Here is a 17,594-nt window from a genome sequence, read left to right as displayed (position 1 = left end):
TTTCAAATAAAGAAATCTAACATGAAAATATGTTGAGAGAGATTTTATCTAATGGGCCCTATCTGATGCATAAGTCACATGACCATGACCAAGTGGGAAATGAATTTACGATAACTTCCGATGCATCCATTTCCACCAATAATAGAGGAAAATTATTGGAAATCAAGTTTTAAAATCATTAGTTTTTGTAACCCATGGGCCTTTTTTTTAATGTGAAAGTTTATATAAAATTTTTGGATTCAAGTTTTAAAGAAGCATTTTTATGTGTTAATTAAATTTAGGCATGGAACCAATTTTGTAAGAGAAATGCTTTTCTCTTATCTTTTTTTTTTTTTTGCCTAAAAAAATTAATTATCAGGATTAAGTAATTAATTATTACAATACATCTACTTACTTAGAGTTTTCATCTTTTGACAACATCATTGATTAAATAATAATCATAAGTTTTTTACAAGTTGAGGCCCATCACATAAATAGTTTCAGTTATTATTTGATTCTTACATGATAAATTAAGTGCTATTTCTTAGTCTTTAACAAGAATTAAAAAAATAATTATGTTTGCTTCAAAATTGAAGTTTCTCTCTATGGTTTACTTTGGGGATTCATAAGATTGAACATTCTTCCTATCATTAAAATTTATTAATATTATAACCTCCTCCAAAAAGAACATCAGACAAGGTTCCAACACTATAATACAATGCGGTCCAGTGGTTTGCCTCCCCCGGCCCTACATTTCTGGCTCCGCCAGTGAATGCACTCACCTAGTCTCCTTAAACAAGGGAAAAAGCCAAAATAAACAGGGGACCACCTAAGTTGGGTCAACAAAGGTGTCTTTCTTTCTCGTGAACACATTATCTCCACCCACGGGTGATCTTTGATTGAATCTTTTCTAAGATGACGACAAAAAAGCCAACTCAGCTCCCACCATTTTTTAAAATAAAGGACTCCTAGCATCATCTTTAGCCATCCTCATAATAATGATGACAAGGACTAGAGTAAAAAAGATAAGGTCATCCGAGCATACAATTGCTACGAGACAATGATTCTTTCGGATTTTCGCGTGATTGGCTCTTCTCTTCTTTTAAAGGGGACCGGCCTCCACTCAGAGCCATAATGACCTGCAATAAATGAATTTTATAATAAAGCTACTTTTGAATTTCTACTATTCTTTTAAAACACACCCACCCGCCCGCCCAGTACCATCATGACTGAGAACAAATGACTAATGTACGTGGGGTTTGTTTTTTTAGGTTTTTTACTTAATTTAGTTTTATAATTTAGATAGTTTTTTTTTTTTTTTTTTTATGAGTTATTATAAATTTTTTATTAAATAAAAAAAATTAAAATATATAATTTTTTTAAATAAAAAAAACAATATATTAATTTTATTTACTTTTTAATATTTAATAGAAATAAAATACTATAAAAACAAATAACTTAATATTTAACACTATTAAGCATTAAGGTTCTATTTAGAATTAAGTAAAGAAACAAACACCACTTAACTGACACCCACCTTCCTACTTTTTACCAATACGAACGGAACCAACTACTTTTGATGAGCAACTCATTTTATATATAATTATTAGGAACTTCTCATTTTATAAATATTTAAATCAATCCCAAAATTATTTATAATGATCCATTCATACGAATGTTCATGGATATGCATTTACATATGGCATTAGGAACTTCTCTTTTTTAAGTAATATGAAATCTCACAATCGTTAAATAAAAATAGTTGAACTTGCCCCAACAGTCCTGGACTCATATCAAGTCCAATATAATATAATTTTAATGAAATTTAATTTTAAAAGAATTATAACTAATTACAATATTCATGAGTATGCATTTATTAATAGTAACACTAACCGCAAATATAAAAACACTTTGAGAATTTAAATTTCAAGTTTTGAGCGTTGCCCTTCTCTAAAATTTCTTGGAGGTTTTGTGCTTCTTTTAACTCATCGAAATCACAATTTTCTTTTCCTTTTGTCATATAACTTATTCTCTTTTTCTCTTCAAAAAAAAAAAAATTTTATAATACCAAAGTTCTTAGCTTTAGTTTACATACCAAATTAATAAACTTTTATTTTCTATAGTAATATTGCCCATTATTGAAAAAGGCAAAAAATAATTAAATAACTTCAATTTAATGTGCATTCACGTGATCTTATGACCTAGTTAAAAGGCACATGGATTTGATAAATTTTTATTTTTATATTTAAATTTTAGAAAAATGCTATAGCTATTATCCTATCAATTAGTTGGAAATAAAAGCAAAGAACAACTGTGTATTGCAAAACCAAGTGTTCGTGTTGTTGAATGCCTACAAGGAGAAAAATGACAGTAAAATGTAAAAGAAAACAGTGAATAGAGCTTCAAGAGTGGCACTGATGATTGAGGTCAGATCTGGACTAATAAAAAATGATTGAAAAAAAAAATGGTTATCCCCACCACCAATATCCAAACTCTTTTAAAGGCTAAGGGAAAGTCATTCAGTACTCAATGACCCTTCTATTTTTCCTTCTAATTTCTGCTGTGACTTTGTTACAAACAATCCAACCATGGCCTCCGCTAGCACCGAGAGACCCTCTTCTTCTTCCACTTCTAAGTCTCAATGGAGTTACGATGTGTTTTTGAGTTTTAGTGGTGAAGATACTCGCAGAAGCTTCACTGATCATCTCTACTCGGCTTTGATTCGTAACAATATTGGAACCTTTACAGATGATGAACTTCCAAGGGGAGGAGAGATTAAACCAGAGCTCTTAAAAGCAATTGAAGAATCAAGGATTGCCCTTATTGTCTTCTCAAAAGCCTATGTTCATTCCGAATTCTGTCTGGAAGAGCTTGTCAAGATCATGAATTGCAGAAAAGAAAAGAGACAAATAGTTTTCCCAATTTTCTCTTATGTGGATCCGTCTGAAGTGCGGAACCAAACTTGGATTTGGCATCATGAGGGAAAAGCAGATGAGGAAAAAATGGAAAAGATAAGGAAATGGAGGACTGCCTTGAGGGAAGCGGGCAATTTGGCTGGATATTATGTGCAAAACAGGTAATTGTAACTTCTCTTCACTTTTCATTTAAAGTGCTCTCCTTTTCTCTGTCAGCTGATATAGAAAACATTATGTGCTTTACTGATCTAACTTCAAAATAATAATACTAATAATAATAAATAAATAAATAAAAATTTTAATGATAAAAATGAATATATCGTTTACGATTGATCCTATGTTAAACATGCCGTAATCTTGGAGGCAAAATTATTATTTTCATGTTATTTTGTGGTCTAAATCATATTCTTTGGTAGAAAACAATTAGACCATGTTGAGAAGTCCATAGCCCTAAAACTCAAGATTTGTAGCATATTCTTTCCGGTGGTTATGAACTCATCTCAACCTTAATTGTGCAGTACTGCTGGCTGATCAGTGACTTAAGAAATCTTCCCAAATCAGGCTTTTCATAATTTTAGAAAAAAGACACGCTCATGGAACTCTTGGAAAAAGAAAGAATACCTTTTAGATTCCTTTGTAAATTCAGGGATATTTTGTTCATCGAGTCTGGTCGAAGGAATCACTTGAACCTCTGTGTCTGCAGCTTCTCATTTCTCATCTCTCCTAAAATTATTTTATGTCAGCTTTGTAAACCATGCCTCTTTAATTATAAGTTTTGTAATTACAGGCTTGTAAAAGTGCATGAGTTATAAATTTAGCTACCTCTTTTTGATGTGGGGCACCTGTAAGTCTGTAACCAGAGATATAACGCCTATTGCGTCCTACTCACTGTTAAAGCCCTCATGCTATTCCCTGTACCATCGAAGTTTATATTTCCTGTTTCCTTATTCCTGTCATTTGCCTCTTAAGTTTGTTTTGAGTTTTAACTTGTTCAAATATTAACTTAGTTCTACTGTGATCTTATTCATGCATTTTTATTGCCACATATGGAAGCAACAATTCAATTCTTAGGTGCCTAATACCAAAATCAATCTCTTGTTATTCCTACTAGAACTAATTACTGCCCAATATGCTATTTTTGAGGGGGTGCCATTCTTGTGGGTTGGATTCATAGTTAACTAAAGCCCAACTCATACATGAAACTTATTTGCCCAAGTCCAACCTAACCTGAGGTTCAACTCAAGTTCCTAGGTTTAACCCAAGTTATTCAACAAAAGTTCATTTTTTCATATTTAGATTAGGCTTGGGTTAATACATAGACGTGTGGCTTGGTTAGGTTAATAAGTATATTATATAAGGCTTGTGGGGTGCTTGATAAAAGAGCAAATTACTAAGAAGTATTAAAACAATACATATATATTAAAGTATGTTTGATAATATAAATATTAAGAACAACCTTCCATGGATGTCTATAATAATTGGTGGATTAAGGTTTTTATCTTTTAAGGTTTAAGGAGAGGAATAAGGAATAAAACTTATGCCAATTGAAAAAATTAAATAAAAATATAGAGAAAGAGGATAAGAAGAAGAAAGAATAAATATCTTAGATGGTGTTTGTTTTTTTGGCTTTTTGCTGAAAGCAATTTAGTTTTAGAATTTAGGTTGTTTGTTTTTCTACTTTTTCATGACTTATTATAAACTTTTTACTAAATAGAAAAAGCCAAAATATGTAACTTTTTCTAAATAGAAAAAATAACATATTGGTTTTTTTTACTTTTTAATACTTAATAGAAATAAAATACTACAAAAACAAACAACCTAATATTTAACACTATTAAGCATTAAGGTTCTATTTAGAATTAAGTAAAAAAACAAACACCACCTAGTCTTATTAAGATTGTTTAGGTGTCTAATCTAAAAAAAGAAATTAAAGGAATCTCACCACTAGGAATATCAAAATATACAAGGAAAAGTTATAATATTATTAATTTTATATCAAGGAGCAATTTAATGAAGTCTTCTAGATTAAAAATACTCAAAATAGATATTTAAAGGATAAAAACATTATTTTAAAAAATAGAAAGTTTAGAATTTTTTAAGAAGAACTTAAAATTTTTTCAAATTTTAAATAAAGATAAATATTAATTACTAAGTAATTGTGATACCTAAAACCTATAAAGTTATCTAAATATCCTTAATATAATAATTTAAGAATTCTTTTTTCTTTCAATCCTTTCTTTGAGTGGGTCTTGGAGATTTATCCTGGTAAACTTAATAGCAAAATTCATCCAAAAATATTTTATTTGTTTAGTATGAGATATTTGACTAACCGCTTAGCTTTAAGCAAGTTTTAAACTTTTATAAATTTTTATTTTTTATAAAATAAAGATTTTGTTCATTAACAATTTACACTTGATATCATAATATTAAAATTTATTAAAAACAAAATTCCATTTTATTGATCCAGAAAAGAATAGACTAAATTATTTTAGGTTAAAATTGGTGGTCTTCTTTTAAAATAAAAGTTTTTTCAATAAAATTGAAATGATAAATAAACTATGTTTGTTCATATAGTTAGAGACAAAAATAAATGCAAAATACAACATTAGAACTTTTATGTTATTTATTTTTGTATTTTTTTACCACTATGTATTTGTTGTGATAATTTATTTAAAATTTATATGTTTTATTGACTGTAATTGCATATTGATAGAATTCTGGAATATAATATGTTAAAGAAGATTTTTTGGTACTTTGCTTCAAGGTTAAATGTAATTATGGAGTTCTTGAATAGTAAAAACTCTTTTATTAATTTGCTCATTAGTATTACATTTCTTTATATGGTATTGATCAAAGAAATTAAAATAATGACAAACGAAATTTGACAACGATGATTTTGTACTTGAACCACCTGTAATAATAATGAAAGTTTGACATTCATGGAATTTTACAGAGGTTAAAATACAATCTAATAATTTTTTTATGCTCAATCTACATATGAAAATTGCAAATAAATTATTTTATTATCATGTTTGAACCTCTTTTTAGTTATTTCAATTATTTAGGATTTTTCAAAACTATATATTTATTTTAATTATTTTTAAGAAATAATAAGTATAATATTTTATATCAAATGATTTTTTATTGATTAATATGTTATTTATATAATATTTGGAAAGAATATTTTAAAAAATGTGATATTATGAGTATAGGTTAAGAATATAATATCATAAGTATAAGATTAAATTAGTAAGATAAATGATTTTTGAACTTTTTCAGTACCAAATAGTTAAATAAAATTTAGTACTTAATTATGATATGATATCAATGTTCTTCACTATTATTAATTTAGCACTTATACTAGGGGTCTAAAGTTTTTAAATTTTGAGTTTTATCAAATCTCACCTTAACATCTATTTGGATAAAATGTTTCTTTTAATCAACTTAAATGTAACAAATAAAAAAGCTATCTATAGCATTCATCTAAAATGTTTTTACAAATTAGTTTGCTATAATCAATAAAATGAATCAAATGATCTAATATAAATATAAAAAAACATAAAAGACATCACATAGAATATATGACATTTTGAAAAGTAAGTCAAACATCAAGTTAAGAGTAATAGTTAAAAGTAATACTATTAAGTCAAAATATACCATTAATATATATATATATAACCCCACACAAATTTTATTTGGATTCAATTTTTTTACCATTTTTTACCCAAGACCAACCCAAATTATAAGGTAAATAGGTTGAGTTTGGACTAAGTTGGGTTGAACTCACATAGGTTACAGCCTTGCTATTTTTATAAAATTTGAGTGAAGTTTCCTACTAAAATCGGTTAGAAAGTGTCATAAATTCCTAATTAATATATATATTTATATATTTTTTGTAAAAAATATTGCATAGAATACTTCCTAAGTTGATATATTTTTGTAATATTAGATTTCCTCATAGAATAAGGAAAATATTACAACCCTATTTTGGTAAGGGATTCCATAGTACAATAATTAACTACTAGTCTGCATCCAAGCTTTCTAACCTAATAATTTTCCTACCGCTTAGATGGTCAATTATTACCATCTTTTATACTTGCAAGGCTTTTCCTCCCCATTTATTTAGATAAAGGTCCACTTCCTATTCCTATTTTTTTAACTAAATTTTATTGATATACTATTGTTTCATTCCTATTTAGTGTCATATTATACAAGTTTCATTCATATTTAGTGCTATTCCTATTTTTCTGAAAGAGATATAGCACAATCAAAAGGAAAATTTCATACATACTTTTTGTTGAGCAAAGCCTAGCTTTAGACTCATGCAAAAATATATTTGAAAATATTAGTTTTAAAGGATAAAGATTAGTACTTTGGCTATTGTTTAATTCCCAGAAAGTATTAAAGAAAAAAAATGTTAAAAAAATTATTTTCCTTTGTATTATGGAAATATGAAAGAAAATAAAATATAATTAAAATAAATTAAAAACTTATACATTTTCAAATTCTTTAATCTTTATGTCGAGAAGTTAAAATAGCTAACATGAATTTGAAGTAGTATATAGAAATAATTTATTCACTTTAAATCAATTTTTCATTTTCCTCTACTTCCTACTTTTCCTCTCTGTTTTTATCCCCTCAAATTTTTCGAAAATCAAACATAACCTTAATGTTTTTATTTTTGAGGAAACATAAAAACATTTTACATTATTTTTTTTTGTACTTTCATTCAACATGAGAAACAAAAAAGATTTTTTTTTTTTTAAAGACATTTTGTTTTGCTAGTGGAAGCTTTAATACCAATAATGTTAGATCAAGAATACAAAGATAAAATAATTAACACCATAATACACGAGGTTTTAATGTGGTTCGGTCAAATATGCCTATACCCATAGATGAGAGAGAATTTTTTCACTGAACAATAGAGAACATTACAAAGGACCGAACTAGATGCAACTATTAGATTCTCGAAACATCTCATGTTTCCCCACTCCTTGTATCCGTATCCTTAATGAGCTCCCTCGCTCTATTGGGCATCTCCCATTCTCTCTCATATCTCCATCCACCTCGTCTAGTCTGTATAGGTCCATCTAATGAATTTTTTTCCTTATGACCTAGAATATTTATAAAGATATTTCCTGAGTAGCATATGCTGACACAAAAATATTTTAGTTTTTATTTTCCACTTTTGATAAAGCAACCTATTTTGTTTTCTTCCCTCATTTCTATCACATGTGCCCTTATGTTGTTCAATAAATGTGGTTTATTTCCTTTTAATTTAAATTCTTTTTATCCCTATTAAGTTTAGAGTTGGAAAACTTGGCATCATTAAATTTACTACGTATAATTTATTGTCTTTTGCCACTCATTCTAATGCACTGGTACATGTCCTATTATGCTTTGCAATTGGCAGGTATGAATCAGAGGTTATTGAGGCAATTATTGAAAACATCCATGGAAGCTTACCTAAGATTTTAGATGCTAATGATAACATTGTTGGGATGGATTCTCGTTTGGAAAAACTAATATCATTGTTAAAGATTGAGTTGAATGACGTTCGCATGGTTGGGGTTTATGGGCTTGGTGGAATTGGTAAGACTACCATCATCAATGCGCTTTATAACAAAATCTCATATCAATTCAAAAGTATTAGCTTCCTTAGAGATGTCAGAAAAGAATCCACAAAAAATTCTGGTCTACTTAAGTTACAACAACAACTTCTTGATGATACTCTAAAGACAAAAGGGCAAATAATTTTAAGGAATGTTTATGAAGGTATCAAAGTAATAAGGGACAACCTTTCCTCAAAAAAGGTTCTTATTGTTTTGGATGATGTAGATGAGCTGACACAATTAGAACACTTAATTGGAAAGCATGATTGGTTTGGTCCAGGAAGTAGAATTGTCATTACTACTAGGAAAAAATATTTGCTAACTAGGCATGAAGTGGATGATATGTATGAAGTTGACAAATTAAACTTTCAAGAAGCTCTTCAACTTTTTTGTTGTTATGCCTTTAAACAACATCATCCTAAGAAAGGTTATAGAGTTCTCTCTCATCAAGTAGTACAATATGCTGATGGTCTTCCATTAGCACTTAAAGTTTTGGGTTCTCTATTATTTGGAAAGCAACCACCAGATTGGGAAAGCAAATTGCGGAAGCTGGAAAAGACCCCTAGCATGGAAATTCTAAATGTGCTTAAAATAAGTTTTGATGGATTGGATTATATAGAAAAAATGATATTTCTTGACATTGCATGTTTCTTTAAAGGACGAGATGTAAAAAGAGTTTCAAGAATATTGAATGGTTCTACATTCAATGCGGAAAGTGGAATAAATGCTCTCATTGATAGGTGTTTCATAACCATTTCAAAGGACAACACAATAGATATTCATAATTTGTTAGTCCAAATGGGCAAGGACATTGTTGATCAAGAATGTCCTAATGAGCCAGGAAAGAGGAGCAGATTATGGAGACATACAGATATTTATCGAGTATTGAAAAGAAACACGGTAAGATATATATATATATATAGACAATATATTTTGTTCAAGAAATTATTTATCTAATCACATTAGTAAGGGTTTATTTGTATTGTGCTTTACTAATTTTATACTCTTATTATCTAGGGGACTGAACAAATTGAAGGGATACTCCTTGATATGGACAAATCAGAACAGATACAATTTACATCCAAAGCTTTCGAAAGGATGAATAGACTTAGATTGCTTATTGTCTCCCACAATCACGTACAACTTTCTGAAGATTTTGTATTTCCGTTTGATGACTTGACATGGCTTAGTTGGGATGGATATTCTTTAGAATCTCTACCATCAAACTTTCATGCAAACAATCTTGTTTCCCTCGATTTGAGCAATAGTAACATAAAACTACTTTGGAAAGGAAACATGGTATGATTACTATTTACATATGCTTTTGTTTTATAATATTTAAAGTTTTTTAAAATTGATTTATTAATAGAAATTCTATTTTGTTCCAGTGTCTTAGAAATTTAAGGTACATCGATCTCAGCGATTCTCAACAGCTCAGTGAACTGCCAAATTTCTCAAACATGCCAAATTTGGAGGAACTAATTCTTTCAGGTTGTATTATTTTACTTAAGGTTCACACACATATAAGAGTGTTATTAAACTAACCTTTTTTTTCCTTGAATTTTCTAGGGTGTGTAAGCCTTGAGAGTCTTCCTGGGGACATTCATAAGTTGAAACACCTTTTAACTCTTCATTGCAGTGGCTGTTCAAAACTAACTAGTTTTCCAAAAATCAAGTGCTGTATTGGAAAACTAGAGAAGCTTAGTTTAGATAAAACAGCTATAAAAGAGCTACCATCATCGATTGAACTTCTAGAAGGTCTTCGCAACTTGTATTTGGATAATTGTAAAAACCTTGAGCATCTCCCGAACAGCATTCGTAATTTGAGATTTCTTGAAGTTCTAAGTCTTGAAGGCTGCTCAAAACTTGACAGATTGCCAGAGGACCTGGAGAGAATGCCATGTCTAGAGGTTCTTTCTTTAAATTCGCTCAGTTGTCAATTGCCTTCTTTGTCAGGTTTATCTCTCTTAAGGAAACTACAGTTAGATCAAAGCAATCTAACACCTGGAGTAATAAAGAGTGATAACTGCTTGAACGCATTGAAAGAATTAAGTCTAAGAAACTGCAATCTAAATGGAGGAGGAGCCTTCCATTGTATTTTCCTTCTATCCTCACTGGAGGTATTAAATCTAAGTGGGTGCAATCCAGAGGAAGGAGGAACCCTCAGTGACATACTTGTGGGTATCAGTCAACTCTCGAACCTGAGAGCCCTTGACTTGAGTCACTGCAAGAAGCTTTCACAAATTCCAGAGCTTCCTTCAAGTCTGCGACTGTTAGATGTGCACAGCTCAATTGGGACCCCATTGCCACCGATGCATTCTCTGGTGAATTGCCTCAAATCAGCAAATGAGGTATGATTTTCTTGTGTTAGCGTACAATGTTTGTATAAACTGTATGTATTCCTGTATGTTGGCATATTTAGGGTGGAAATTGTCTTTTCCATTTAAATTAACTAGCATAGATACTGTATGATATATAATGCAAGTTGTTTTGTTAGCTTCTTATGAATTTGATTGGGCAAATGGGGTTGAAAATATGGTGAGTCGGGAGGAGCTACTGCCTACCAGCTCACAAGTGTTTCCTTTATAGCCCTGGAGTGAGTGGAGTTGATCATATAAGACCATTTGTTTTCATTGGTGGAGGGAATTGAGCTTGAATATGGGATTGAAAGGATAAGCTACTTGTTCCAGGTTGCTAACAGAAGTCCTGGTTTGCTAGAGCTAAGCAACTGAGAACCAGGAGCTCAATCCAAGTCTTCTGATAGGATTTCACTACTGGAGATTGGAGTTCACATGCAATGTGAGTGAAAGAAAGGAATGATTTGAGAAGCATTTTTCATGAAAGAGTTGAAACAATGGGAATCATCTAGGACATTTTGCTAGACCATGGAAACAAATGGCCGGAAGCGAAAAAACATTGTTTAGTTAGTTGGATGCTCCTCCACCTTGAAATTTGCATGACAATAGTCTCTTGGCACTGAGGGTTCTACTCTCATTTCAAAAATGAAGAGCAAGAGAAACTCTTGGTGGGAGATTTTGAAATGTGAGGGAGCCTTACCTTAATTGAGGTTCTAAGAGTGAATTTGAAGTTGCAATTTGAGTTCTCTGAATCTACATGAAGATGTTGGTACAAGTGAAAACATCTTATTTTGGTTCTCTGAATCTATATGAAGAAGAAGTTGCTTTGCAAATAGAATTTTGTTTTCTAGTTTTTGGAGATCACTTCAATGAGATAATGAAGGTGATTCTGCTGAAATGTAATCAGTGGAGGAGAAGAGAACTCATGGTAATTGAAGAGAGTTGAAGGAGGCTTTGGTGAGAGATCGGTGGTGAGCACTTTTTTTTTCTCGATAAGTAAAAAATTATTGTATTAAAAAACTATACACAATGTATACATAAACAAAAAAACCAATAGGGGCAAGAATGCACAAAAAACGACTGCACCCTACGTAGAGCCTAACCAATCCACAAAATCTAACAAAAAAGTGACACTATTCCCCATATACACTCTAACCCAATCCCAAAAGATCTACAAAAAAGAACTTTTGATTGTTTGATTTGAATTTTCCCTATCCTCAAAGGCTTTCCTATTCCTTTCTTTCCAAATAAACCAAAAAATGCAAAGCGGGGTAACTCTCTGAGCCTTTTTCCTTTTTTTTCAACCGAGCGACTATTCCAACTTAAGAGCACCCTCTCACAACGAATGCATCACCCATTGAACTTGAAAAAGAGCAAAGACCAGCTGCCATAGTAAGCTTGCTTTTGGACAATGCAACAGAATATGATCTATTGTTTCCCCAGCTTGTAGCATCTCTTTGGCAACCTCCAACCCCTCCTTCTAAGTTGGTCTTGAGTCGATATTCTAGCCCAAGTTTCCTCCCAAGCAAAAAAAAACTAGCTTTTACAGGGGCTCGGGAGTTCCACACTATATCGTGCGAGAAAGACTCAAAGCTCCTACTTGCCAGAGACAAGTAATAAGACTGAATAGAAAAAATTCCATTCTTAGTCCTTATCCATATCATGTTGTCAATAGTATCTGAAGCAATAGAATAGTTATGCAACCTCCCAAACAAAGAATCAACATCCTCCAACTCTCAATCATTGAAATTTCTAATAAACCTTGGACTCCAACTATCCCCATCCCAAACATCTTCCACCCAAGCATCCTTAGAGACAACGATAGAATAAAGGCCCGGAAACACATTCCTCAAAGGCATTTCCCCACACCACCTATCACCCCAAAACTTCACCTTGATCCCCAAACTGACCTTAAGCCTTGTATTAGCTTTGAAAACATCCCATCCATTTCTAATCACCTTCCAAACTCCTACACCAAACCTCCTTCTCACCTCCTTTGTGTACCACACCCCCTCTTGCACCCCATACTTACCAATTATTACCTGTTTCCAAAGAGGATCCCTTTCCTTCACAAATCTCCAAGACCATTTCCCCAATAGGGCCTTATTAAAGAGAGAAAGACTTCTAAAACCCAAACCCCTTTTTTGTTTCTCTGTACAAACAATCGACCGCTTGACCAAATGAGGCTTATTTACCAAACACCTCCTCCCCAAAGAGAGTCTCTTTGGATCTTTTCCAATTTGGCCACCACTCTAATAGGGATAACAAAGAGGGTAAAATAAATAGGTAAGCTAGATAAAGTACTCTTAATTAGTGTGTGCCTTCCACCTTTCGAGAGATATTGTCTCTTCTACAAAGCAAGCCTTTTTCGGTGGTGAGCACTTTATTAGTCATATTGAAGTGGATCCATGAGAAGCATATCAAAAAGAGATGTGGATTGAAGAAATAATCAAGCTGAGGATTCCTTAAGGAGATTGATGATTGATCTTAGAGGACTTGTAGGCAAAACTGGATTCATATTCATGGTGGAATTGCAACAAGAAAGACACCCATTGTCTTTTTTTTTTTCCTTTCTCCGCTTGGAGATTTTTTATGTTATATCTTGTGCAATATTTGTGTGCTTGTTTGCTAGGATTTCATTAGAGACATTTTAGTCTGTGATCTTGTGCTAATCACTCAATCACATTCATGTGCATGTGTTATTTGATCATCTAAAAGAGATCTCAAGTTCATAGCATACTCTCTTAAAAACTCATAAATCGTATCAAACATGTTTGCTCATGTTCTCAATATGGATAAACTATATTCTCTTAAGATGGAAATTCATTGAGAAGGAACCTCTATAGGTAGACATCCATACTTCAAATGAGATAATTATGCTCATTCCAAGGTAAAACTGATATACTTCCTGAAAATGAAGTCTAACAGAGATTGGAGTTCTGTTCAATTTGGTTGATATCTGGATATGGTGCTAGATAGAGATGGGATATATATCCACTAGGGTAGGAAAAACTATGTAAAGTTGGGATAGGTGAAGGAATGAACTTTTGGTGAGCATAGATCTAGGATCTCTTTGGTGTCATAAGAACTAATGAATTTAAAAAGAATACAGGAAAAGAGCATTAAGTCACACATGAAGGAAAGTGTTGTAAAAATTTCCAAACTTCAAATGCTCACAACAAAATTTGAGGGCAGCTCACATGGATGAACATAAAATATTTTCTAAATATATTATTGAAATCATGGACATTGTGAATACTAACTTTCAATCTATGTAAGCCTATACTTGATTCCAAGGTTACTTGAAAACTGTTAAGATCCCCTTTGATCGTTTTAGATCTAAGGTCATAACAATAGAGGAATAGAACACTATTGATTCAATTAAGCTAGATGAGATAGTTGGCTCCCTTCAATTGTAGATGACCCCAAGTGTTCCTAAGAAGAAGAAACATTAATAGTGCACTAAAAGTAGATGAACATGCATCTGAATTAGAATAGGAATAAAAAATGACCAATGTTTGAAATTTATAGGCTTGATAAACTTTCAAAAAGTTCAAAAAGCTTCAAGAAACAAAGGCTAACCTATTTGAGACCATGAACAAGGGAAAAGAAATGTGATAAAAAGATGAAAAAAAAAAAACACAAAAAAGATGTAGTTGATTCAAAGTTTCTGTTGTGTCAAGACAGGTTACTTTCTTGAATGTCAAAAGAATAAGGTCATAGAAGTAATTTGGTATGATTTTGATGAAATGTACAAATTTCATTGCATTAATTTGCTAGAAACATGCATAAACATAATTACGATTTATTGTCACACGATGTTGATGATATTTGTGTCTTTTGAGTATGATAAGCCTGATGAAATTGTTGATATACTTGTTACCTTCTATATCTATTTGCAAAGAAAAGAAAAATGTTAAAATTGAAAGTGAACTTGAATCTGAAAATTTTGAAGGTTCATCTAATGATACAACATATTTGGAAGAAAAGTTGTCATTTGAGATTGCCTAGGAAGCCTTGTATGATTAGTGCCTTAAGATGAAAATTGTAAAAGTTGGATGAGGATAAAAAGAGTATGAGAGAATACTTCCTTGCTTGAAAAATATCTCTCACCTTGAAAATGAGCATGGTACCTTGTTAAAAAATTTGAATTCTTAAAATCTAATTATGAGCCACATAAATTAGAATTGACTAAATTGAAAGAAATTTGATCTAGCTTCATTCCTTTGTCCATAAAAGAAGTTGAATGTAAGCCAAAGTTATTTCTTCAATACTTAGACAAGTCGAATGCTCTGGTAAACTAAAAAGTAAATTAAAGAAAATATTGCAAGATCATCATAAAGCTTGCAAGACCAAGAAAATCCAAAAATAAAACACCAAACTTAGTGCTAAGTTTTATATCTTCAAAGGTCAAGGGCCTATTTAGGAATTTTCTTGAAAATAATTCTTAAAAAAATGGTTATTGAAACAAGTTTTCAAAAATAGTTGGTCCAATGTTTTCTAGAATAAAAGTCTATTTGGAAACTTAGAACATTCTTAATATATTTTTTGTATTTCCAAATATTTCTTAAAAATAACTTTTATTTGTAGTGCTTTATTTTTCACCATTCTTTATATTTTTACCATTATTGTCTTGAAAAAAATCCTAGATAATAAATGAAAACAATTGAAAGAAATTAAAATATATTATTAGGACAAACCTTATTTTCAGAACAAGTTCCCAAAAAACTATAACATGACAAAAAGTTACCGAACATGTTTTTAGTCTAGAAAATAGTTTTCTATTTTAAGAAGTGAAAAATTATTTTTAAAAACAGTTCTTAAATAGGCTTTAAATCGCCCATTGGAAAGAAAATCTGGGTTAAGAAGGAGAACCAAAAAGCCTTAGTTGACCATAGGGCCTAAGAACTAGAGAAAACACACTTTGGATTTTGAGAGTCGTTGCTCTAGTTGTATGACAACGAACTTAGATCTTTCTCCACTTTTGAACTCATAGAAGGTGTTTGGTTGTATTTGGGAATGGTAAAAGCAATAATGAACTTAGAGTCTTTCTCCAAATTTGAACCTATAAAGGGAGTTTGGTTGTATTTGGGGATGGTTGTATTACATACAACCAACTTGAAAGCGAAAGGTACAATAGAAGGTCCAAATTTATCTATACTCGAGGGGTTACTATATATTAGGGGATTGAAAGCAAACTTTATTAACTCAAGTTAAATTTGTGATTAGATGTGCTTTGTTCATTTTATTCAAAATTAGTGTCTATTCAAGGATATGTGTTGGTAAGAAATAGAATTTTTGATCATTTTTGTTATGCCTTAGTACACCTCTCTACTTCTTCCTCGTCATCTAGTGCACATGGTTGTAAGATGTGAATTTAACATCCAAAGACGTGTGGCATTGTAGGATAGGGCATTTAAACTCTTAAGGATTTGGCTAGGATTGCAAATAAAGAACTAATCAAAGCAATTCCCATTTTAAAAAGCCTAAAAATGCTATTTGTCCTATCTAGGAAAATGAATTCACATGAGTGAGAAGAAAAATATGATTTTCTCTTCTTCTAGGATCTTAGAGATGTTACATATGGATTTAATGGGTCCTATAAGAGTGCAATGCCTAGGAAGAAAGAAGGACATCCTAAGATTCAAAGTGTTATACCTTCAAATGATGAATAAAAATGGATTTTTAATAAGCAAGATTAGAAATAATAGAGGAAAGGAGTTTGTGATTTTGACTTCAAGAGTTTTTGTGAGGAGAAGGAAATTAAAGAAGAGTTTTTAACATCTAAAACTCCATAGAAAAATGAAGTTATTGAAAGGAAAAATAAAGTGCTTCAAGAGATAGCACATATTATATTGGATTTCAAGAACTTACCTGATTATTTGTGTTAAGATAGAGACCTTACAAGCAAGATATGATGTAAAAAAGTTATGCTTGAGTTTCCAGTAATTTATCATTGTTTACATTGATATTGATTTGAGTATTTAGGTCTGCATTAGTGGTATTGTACATGACTAAGCCCCCTTTTTGATATGAACATGTACCTTTCTTACTATCTTGAGTTGCTCAGTCATGACACTAGCATAGTTGAAGCTGAAGAAATGACATTGCTCCCTTAACATTGTAATGGTCCCAAAACAAGCAGATTTCCTCAATGCATATGGAATCCAATATCTCCAAAGAAGAACAAAACCCTTGTACAATCCTTCAAATTTAAAAAACTTGGGATACCCATCCGACCGATCCCTTGGAAAGCTAATTAGTGTCTGAACCCAGACATTCACTGCCTTCATATTCTACTCCAAATGCATCAGATGGTAAATAAAACTGACCCCATCCTCCTCTTGCAATCTCCTCATACCCATGCATTCTCACTGGAATTCCATTATTTCCAGCTGCAATAGCTGCTGTGTGACTTCCATGCCCATCACCATCCAAAGGAGAAGCAAAATCAACTGAAGGATTAAATGAACCAGCTGCTATTGCAGCCTCTGCAAAATATTGGGCTCCAACCATCGTCCCATTACAGAAGTTCCTTTTAGTGTTAAGATCAACTTCACATTTTCCTCTGTACTTTTCGATGGGCCCGTATGGTTCAACGTTGTGGGTGGCAAAGCTCGGATGGTGGGGAAAAATACCGTCCACAAAGCCTATCACAATGTCCTCCAGTCTTGTCGATACCTTTCTGCATCCATTAAGAAGGTTAGGGGGCTCTATCAACCATACCTTCT

The 17,594-nt window shown here is 31.6% G+C and overlaps 1 protein-coding gene across 1 annotated transcript in view; it reads left to right on the top strand.

The window, feature by feature from the left end:
• Positions 1 to 2,515: 2,515 nt before the first annotated feature.
• The window catches only part of LOC117906632, a 122,878-nt gene continuing 107,799 nt past the window's right edge, over positions 2,516 to 17,594 (top strand). The window contains exons 1-5 of the mRNA XM_034819745.1: positions 2,516 to 3,055; positions 8,308 to 9,406; positions 9,524 to 9,805; positions 9,895 to 9,997; positions 10,076 to 10,857. Of these exons, the coding sequence (XP_034675636.1) occupies positions 2,568 to 3,055; positions 8,308 to 9,406; positions 9,524 to 9,805; positions 9,895 to 9,997; positions 10,076 to 10,857 (2,754 nt within the window). The 5' untranslated portion in view covers positions 2,516 to 2,567. The remainder of the gene's footprint in view (positions 3,056 to 8,307; positions 9,407 to 9,523; positions 9,806 to 9,894; positions 9,998 to 10,075; positions 10,858 to 17,594) is intronic.

This window comes from Vitis riparia, chromosome 18 (assembly GCF_004353265.1).
Source record: "Vitis riparia cultivar Riparia Gloire de Montpellier isolate 1030 chromosome 18, EGFV_Vit.rip_1.0, whole genome shotgun sequence".
NCBI lineage: Eukaryota > Viridiplantae > Streptophyta > Magnoliopsida > Vitales > Vitaceae > Vitis > Vitis riparia.
The sequence above is the reverse complement of the archived record's forward strand: the minus strand, read 5'-3'. Positions and strand labels throughout refer to the sequence as shown.